The sequence below is a fragment of the Nicotiana tomentosiformis genome, chromosome 2 (genome assembly GCF_000390325.3).
Source record: "Nicotiana tomentosiformis chromosome 2, ASM39032v3, whole genome shotgun sequence".
Taxonomy (NCBI): domain Eukaryota; kingdom Viridiplantae; phylum Streptophyta; class Magnoliopsida; order Solanales; family Solanaceae; genus Nicotiana; species Nicotiana tomentosiformis.
In genome coordinates this window covers 105,135,457-105,144,147 of record NC_090813.1, presented here as the reverse complement: position 1 = coordinate 105,144,147, position 8,691 = coordinate 105,135,457, and the positions used below count along the sequence as shown (strand labels likewise).

General features: G+C 38.4%; 1 protein-coding gene across 1 annotated transcript; it reads left to right on the top strand.

Moving 5' to 3' along the window:
• The first annotated feature begins 7,954 nt into the window (after positions 1-7,954).
• LOC104092814 (uncharacterized) lies at positions 7,955-8,365 on the top strand. The gene is made up of 2 exons (XM_009598488.2): positions 7,955-8,098; positions 8,156-8,365. Exons 1-2 carry the CDS (start codon positions 7,955-7,957, stop codon positions 8,363-8,365), a joined length of 354 nt encoding a protein of 117 aa, XP_009596783.2.
• The last annotated feature ends 326 nt before the right edge of the window (positions 8,366-8,691 follow it).

Here is an 8,691-nt window from a genome sequence, read left to right as displayed (position 1 = left end):
TCGTATTATGAGGGTATACTTGAGTCACATCGTCTCCAAAATATCAGAAAAGCTCTCTTCCTTGCTGTTTAAAAAAGCATACAAATTACTTACAACCAGAGAAATGGTTACTTATCAGCAAATTAAAAATCTGTTTATAGAAGAGAATAGGGGGTTATGGTATTTCTAGTTTATATGTTTGTCATGAAAATCATATATTATTTTTACCTCAGCCAAACATTACAAACTTGTAAATTGTAATATTGAAAAAAGAAACTGGGAACTGGATAATTTGAATAAGTCCTCCTACTAATATCATCAAATCAAAGTCAGCCGACTAGACGCAGCACTCAGCTAATTAGATTTCTTATTCGTTTCCAAGTTAAGTGGTTCAAATACCATTTCAAAATTTTCAATGATTGAATCCAAGAAAATCAGATATGCTGTAGATTCACAAGATTCGGGATTATATTTTATTTATAATTTTGGTGTAGTTGGGTAATGATTAGGCAGTGCACTAATTCGAGAATGATTAATTAGCCGCAATAACTTATACTCTGATTATTATGAGATAAACCCTCTATCTGGGATTTCAGTTTTAGCCAAAATACCATTAGTAGAAGCCAACTTTGCAAGGTAATTAGTCAATAGCACCATTATCAAGCTTTCTTATATAGTACTTCCACAAATGAAATGATATTGGACTTTGGTTGGTTACTTTGCCACTGGTGGGAGGTTTACTATATCCATCAAAACCAGCTGGCAAGGAATGAAACAGCACTAATAATCTAATATAATATAATATGCTGGTGAAGTTGATGGAAGCAACAAATCTTAAGACTTTTTTGAACTCCAAGATCTTGGGTTCATTTTTCGTATCAGTAAGGTGACATGTAATCTGTAATATGTGTCATTTGCTTGGTTATCACTTTTGTATTAATTTACTAGCCTAAATTTTCGTTACTCTTAGCATGATGTGATATTGTTCGCTTTATATCATGCCCGTACAACTAGTATTTACAATTTTTACTTTTCTATTATATTGTTCAATACGTTCACTTTTCTCAAAATGTCTCCTATCGTTAAGAGATCCTTACATTTTATATATATGCTCCCAATCATTCAACTACTAATTCAGGATTTTATTTGTACACCTAACAACTTCAAATTAATCGGAGTCAACTATACTATTTAGGCACTACACTAACGCCGATGTAGTGCGTGTTTAAGTGGGCGCATCTTAACAAATTCAATCTTCAAAGGATTCATCATAGACTGATTATTTTTATGTTGGCTAGCGTAATTCTTATTTATTTCGAGTTATGTTTTGTGAAACCCACCATAGGTGAAAATTTTGCCATGGCTTCGGCAGAAAGACTTGTATTTTGAAAACTCTAATCCAACTGAAAAAAACAAGAATATAAGAAAAGAAAGAATGACAAAGATACAAAAAAAAAATAAAAAAGCAAAGCATAACAATTACAATGTGAGTCACATAACCAACATTACTTATGTGAGTCTAGTTTATTTCTTAACAAGTGAACTCATGTTCCTACTTGCTTATTTTAAAGCATAAGCTAAAAATGACAATATTTAAGTCTAATTTTTTTTTCCTAATTAGAGGCTTAACTGGTGGACAATAAAAAGAAAATAAAACAGGAAAAATCTTTTTCATTATATTATTACGTATACTCTTACATAAAAAAAACTTTTTCATTGAAAATCTTGCATTTTAGCATCCAAGTAAAAATTAAAGGTACGAGCAATCTCCATATTTGCAAAATTTAACGCACCATAACTTGAGCTATTCAACCAAAGAAAATTTTGATAAATAGTAGTAGTAGTTAATATGATAGGTGAAAGAAAGTAGAAAATTAGAAATGTAAACCGGTAATTTTCAATTTAAAAATACTCATTAGTTGATTACGTTTTGAATAATAAAACGTGTTACTTCAAAGAAATAAGATTTTCAATAAAAAATATTATCAAAGCGTTGATCTTGAGAGATTTTTTTTTCCTTTTATTATCCACCCGTTAAGCATCTAATTAGGAAAAAGAGTAGACTTAAATATTGCCTTTTTTAGCTTATGCTTTAAAATAAATAAATAGAAACATAAGTCCACTTGTCACGAAATTAATTAGACTCGTATAAATAAAATTGGTGATGTGATTCACATAATAAAATTTCTCCAAATGACAATCATGACATTAAGCGACAAATGCTTTAGTCAAATCGCTTTCTAAAACACTGGCCTCGTGTGGGATCCAGACTACTTAAATTTCAAATCTAAAATTGGAAACAGAATGAACGTTAATGGAGAAATCCATTCCATCCCACTTTATAGAAGAATCATCCATTTCAAAATAAATTTATCAAAAATAGGCTTAATAGACAAACTAACACGACTACTTGCACTATTTAGTTAAGCGAGCCCTCCACTTCAAGTTGTAGGGGTAGTTCGTACCTCTGTACCTAATAGCTCAGGGCAGACTTTGTTAGTAAACTGTGGTCAAAACTTGAAAAATCAGAAGATGATGAGTTAGAACACAAAGAAAACGTATTCCGACCCCACAAATTTCTTATGTATCCTTAACAAATATACTTGAGGTTTACTTGCACGATTTCCCCTCTTTTTGGGGCTGGTTCAGTGGTGGACTAGGTTTAACCAGAGATAATAATCGTATGTTTTAAAATTTGAAATTTAGTGGTAGACATTGAGAAATAGGCTTTTGTAAAGATTCGATTAGAAAATATACATAATTTTCAAATTGATTATGAATAAAATATCATCTTTGACCATGAGATGGAAAGATCTCAGCATGAAGCACACATACAAAACTTTCTTACATGAATTCAGATTAAAGACCAAAATTTGGCAGCTCAAACATAAGAGGATAAAACCTAGCTAGATGTGTCTTAACAAATTAATCAAATGCAATTGCAATGATATGATAGCTTTAGATGAACACCACCCTTCTAGAAATGTACTAACAGAAGTTTCGAACATTAGAATGCTGTATAGGTTGGAATTTCAATGGTTTTAACTATCATTTTTTTTCCGCGCGTAACTTACACTAAATATGAGGAAACAAAATTGATAATGGACGAGTCTATGAATGTAAGCCCAATGAGAACAAATGAAAGCAGCAAGATGGGCCGATTCTACTCCGGTTTTCACGTGCTGGGGAAAGTACACAGATAGCCATTCTCAAGGATGCAATTTAGAGATTAGCCACTACTTATTTTTATCCTGGAAATCAAACTAAAAAACTGAAATTTAAGACGCACTGACTAATTCTTAAATAACAGTCCTTTAAAGTAACTTGGTATCATTTCTACATCGGAGTTCTTTGCGGTCCTTCATATCAAGCTGAGAATATGGTGGACAAACCATGGGTTATATTGGGAATACCAGAAGATGTTTGAGGGCTTGGTTTGAATTATTGATTTAGTTCACTTTTTTTTAATCAATCCTTTTGGTTGAATCATTTCTGTAGGTCAATAATATTTGACATGGTCATTTTTATATTACTGGAAATAGTTTTCACAGTAATAAACAAGAGGCGTAAAATTAAGTTTATTATGTATCAACACATTGCTGAACATTTTTGTTTTAAAAGGTAATATTCACTGCATAACAATGCATATTTCCCCTAAAACAAGTCTCCGGGCAGTGATGAAAAATATATAAAGAAGTCTTAACTGTTCCAAAATCGTGACTTGCCATGTTTATTAATTTCCAATACTCAAGTTCAAATGCTTATTATGTTCATAGATTAGCATAATTTCAAAATTTGCGCTACCTTGAGAGTTGAGAATGATGTACCAAACAAAACAAAATTAATAAAGACGGAAAAAGAATCATGACTAACACCTATTTTAATTATGCAATATTGTGATTAATAGTTTTTACAGATAATGTATATCACTTTCATCCAATTCTAAACTTCTATTTCTTCAATCTCTGAAACAGTATTTTTTTCTAAGATGTAACACATAACGAATTAATTAATGATTATTCTATCGGAAAATGATTAGACGCATGCTTTGTGGAAATTAAATAGCAAGGATAATTCATGTTGTTTAACAGTAATAATCAGGTAGAGTATTGCGTATTTACTATGGAATAAGCTGCCTGCTGCATCATGCCAAAAAACCAAAATTGCTTAGATTATATATAACTTAAACCAGGATATCAAAAAATTTCGAATATGCCAACTGAAAGCACGGGCCTGCCTCCTAATTAACTTCTTCTAAGCTAGACTAGATGATAGAATAAGTCCGAGTTAATTTACAAGCAATTGTTCCACTAAGATTCTCACACTAAATTTCCACAGTAGAGCCTAACGCGAATAACTTATTGTCACCATATTCCCTTTTTGACCTAATGTTTTTGTTGCTCCTAAATCCTAAATAATTTTGTTTACCCTTAAAATGAGTAACAATTAAATTTGTACGCGGTTTAAAGGATACGTGGTTTAATTTAACACGAATAGTCAAAGAACAGCAAGTAATTGAATTAAAGGAAAGCAAAACGATCAAACCAAATGTGACGAAGTAATTAAGCCTGGCGTTGGGTTTGAGTGCTAAAGACCGGTTCCAATCGAGCCCGTGGAATGGAGCTCGGTTTAACTAAATAGATGAACAATTTGAAGAACACTTGAACAATTGCTAAAAGACAAAAGTAAACTTTATTGCTTTGATAAGCATGCCAACAATGACACAAAAAATGAAAAGTTTATCCTCTTTATATAGTAGAGGAGTTATAACCCTAATACAAGTCTAAATAAGGTAAAAATTCATTCCTTCCTTTTTTTCCAAGAAAACACGATCCGCAGTTAATATCCTGCGTGATTCGTGTCGTAATATCCGGCTGGTTGCAGATATTTCGGCTCCTCGTTCGTCCTCTTTAACCGTCTTCCCTTTAACCCTTATTCTTCGTTTCGCTCGAGCTTGATTCTTTCCATGTTTGGCCATGATCGATTCCCGATGTATCATTTATCCACCCCAGGCTCTGATCTGCGGGCACCCTCGGCCTTACCCGAGCCAGCGTCGAATCACGTTGTTCCTCGTTTCTTCATTGGAAAATCGGGGGGTAACTTTATCCCTGATTTTACCCGTACACAAATAGTTCCCTCATTTTTTTAGAGAATAGATTTATAGTAACAATGAGAAGTGATTAATTGACCACGGTTCCTTCCTTCGTACACCATAAGCAAGTTGACGAGCCAAAAGGTCCCATCAGTCATGCCACTCTAATTTTGGACACGCGTCGGTCGTCGATTGACCATTCTTGGTAGTTACAAAATGTGAAACGTCATGCATTCATTATTCCTTCCCTATAAAAGCCCCGGTTTCCTTTTTTCACTTTTTTACTTTCTGATTTCAAACCTTCTTAAGTTACCCTCGAGTTTTTCATCTGTTCATCAATCCTTCAAATCTTCATTACCTGTTCTTCACATCTTCATATCTTCATATCTTCATATCTTATCTTCAGACCTTCATACTTTACCTTCAAACCTTCATACCAAATCTTCAAACCTCCATACCAAACCTTCGAACTTTTATATTTTCAAATTGAGATGGCTAAGACTTTGAAATCGGTACCCCAAAGCACTGCCCCCACAACTTCTTCCTCGGCCACTGGCGCCGAGGCAACGCTTTCGGTAGTAGCCCCCGGACCTCCTCTTACAGAGTTTATCCCCGGTGACTGCTCCATAGATAACGACTTCAAGATCGAAAAATCCTCCACACAAGGAGACCGAGGTGAGGAGGCGTGGAGGTATGTTTGCTCCATCACCGAGCAAGTAGTCCGAGAGGACTGCAAATGGGAGGGCAAATACATAGTTGTTCCCAGTCCCCATGAGGACATCACGTCATACGTGGAACTATGTTTAAGCATTTATACGTATCCTTTCACGTTTGGTCCGGTGGATACGGTGATCCTCGAGTTCTGTAAGAGGTACGAAATCTGCCTCGGGCAGATTCATCCGTCTCTTTGGAGGATCTTGACCCTCCTTCATCACTTTGCGAATAACTCGGAGGAGCCTCGGTTCATATTTGACCACCTGCTCCGAGTCTATAGCCTCCGAATCTTTCTGGGGGGGGGGGGGTTAATCAAGCTCGTTCGTCGGGAAAAGAAAGCTTCCCCCGGACCCCGATCGCCTAAAATTTTTTCGGGCCGTCAAATATGACCTAAGGAACCATAGTCACCGCCCCGCCATGATCGTTCCTCAATTTTTGCGTTTTTCGGTCAAAAAACTAGAATTTCGCCTGATTCCCATATTTTCGCGTGCGCCCAAGCCTTCCGAGTGGACCGGGCCCCCGCACTGTGATCAACTAAAAAATTTTCGGGCCTTCCAATATGACCTAAGGAACCATAGTCACCACCCCGCCATGACCGTTCCTCATTTTTTACGTTTTTTTGCCAAAAAACTAGAATTGTGCCCGATTCCCATATTTTCGTGTGCTATAGCCCACGTCTTCCGAGTGGTCCCTCCTGCATAGACGAGGACAAGAACCGAGGCTGGCAGGGTAGGTTTGTTCGGATAAAGATCGAGGACCTCATTCCTTTTGAGTTCCTATCGTTCCCCGAGAAATGGAACTCAAAATGTGAGTTTATTTTCTTTTAAATTGTCAAAGTACTTTTTTGAATCTACTTTTCTTTCTCATTATTTGTGTCATTTGACATGCAACTGTCGCCTGAGTCCCCAATGCAGTCCCGCATTTCAGGGAGTGGGTCAAGGGAATATGTAAGCAACTCATCTACTCCGAGAGTGAGTGGTGTAAGCTCTCCAAAGGCAAGTGGGAGGCACGTTCTCATGTGAGTGCCCTTCTTTTTTGGTTGAATTTTTCTTCGGGTCATTTTTATTCTTTCATTTTTATGACTAAGTCTTTTTCCTTAGGCTTTCCTAAGACCACCAAATTTCGGACAGTAAACAAGGCCATGGCCTCGACCCCGTATGCAAAACCCTTCACTTCATTACAGCCTGCCGCCGAAGCTGCTGCGAAAAAGGAGGAAAAAACGAAGAAGAAGAAGAAAAGATCTCCCGACATTTTGGACGCTCCTGCCGAGACTAAGAAGAAGAAAATGATCGTGCTCAGGGTCAGAAAGAGCACCAAGAAATCTTCCAGTGCCCAGGTCCTGGATTCCGAAGCTCTTCACCGGCTCAAGGACTTCCATGAGGATGACGAGGACATGGAATTCGTCGTTCACGAATTGATCGATGCCGCACAAGAGCTGGTAGCCCCGGAGGGTGCGATCGTAAGGCTGAATCCTCCTCAGCTCGGGAGCTCGAGGAACATGTGGCCATTGCTTCTCAAGAAGCCTCTCCGGTCCCGAGAATAGCTATTCTCGAGGATGACATCGTCATCTATATTCAAGAATCGCCACCCCGGCTGGAGGGAACTTTAAATAAAGCTCGGGCTGCTGAAGAGAAACCAATTGACGCGTCCCGGGCTGTGGATGAAGCCCTCAAATCATTTTTTGAGGGTGTGGACGTCGGCATGCTAGAGGATTACTCTGGATTTGGCCACCTAGAGATCCCAAAAAGGGTCGTGTAACCGGGAGCAGATGGGCCGAGCTTGAGCTCGAAGCTCGAGAAGCAGTTTTCGGCCCTAAGTGTGGACCCTGAGCAAAAGAAGATGATCATGTTCACGGTACCAGCAGATACCAGCATGTTATCTGGGACAGCCGGAGTGGCCAGCTATGTTTGTTCCTTGGTAATTGAGGAAGACCAAGTGAATATGAATAAGGTAGATGGTCCAAGTCTCTTCAACGAAGCTTAGCAGGCGCTGAATCGGGTATACCCTTTTCCCTATTTACCTCAACGAGTTCACTTTGCCTTAATAGTTTTCTAACAATTTTCTTTTTATATCTCAGGCCTCGATGCTTCACCATGAAAGCTTCATCTGTCCAGGATGGAGGTGAGGCACCTCGAGTTCGAGCTCAAGGAGTAGGTTCAACAAAAGAAGATGTACAAAGCTCTCTGTGAGCAGAAGGATGAAGTCCTTAGGGACATGGTTGACCGCTCCGTCTTCCAGGCCGAGCTGGAGAAAGCCCAAAAGGATGCTTTGAAAGCTAAACAAGACCATGACCTTCTTGTTGAAGAGTTAAAAGTGCTCAAGATCGATAACAATAGTTTAAATGCAAATGCTAATGCCGCAACCTTGTAGGTCCAGAAGAAAATAACCTTGATCGACCAACTTAGGTCTGAGATGGATGAGGTCAAGACTTCAGCTGACGAGCTGAGGGGCAAAATGGACCTCCTAGCATCGGAGCAAGATGCCACCAAAGAGGACCTGACATCGACCAAAGTTCAACTCCGAGTGATGAGAGAGAAGGCCGACAAATGGTCTCAACTGAATGAGGATCCTTGGGCATAGCTTGCCTTGGCCGTTGCAGAGCATGACGCTCTCGGTCAAGAGTACACGGTACTGAAATCCAGATTGGAGCCTAGTACAATAATGATGTAGAGATAGCCGAAGTCCGTATTATAACGAAGGTCGAGTATGTGAAGTGGCTATCTCAGAGAGAGACTCTCGAAGAGATCTAAGCCCGAGGAGTTGATTTAGCGGCCGAAATCGAGGAGGCCAAGAGGCTGGAAGCCGAGGCTAAGGCAAAGTACCAGCCCGAGGGTTCAGATAGTGAGCTGGGCTTCGAGGAAGACTAGGCAGAAGATGTTTATTTTGTTTTGTTATTTGTACGCTTT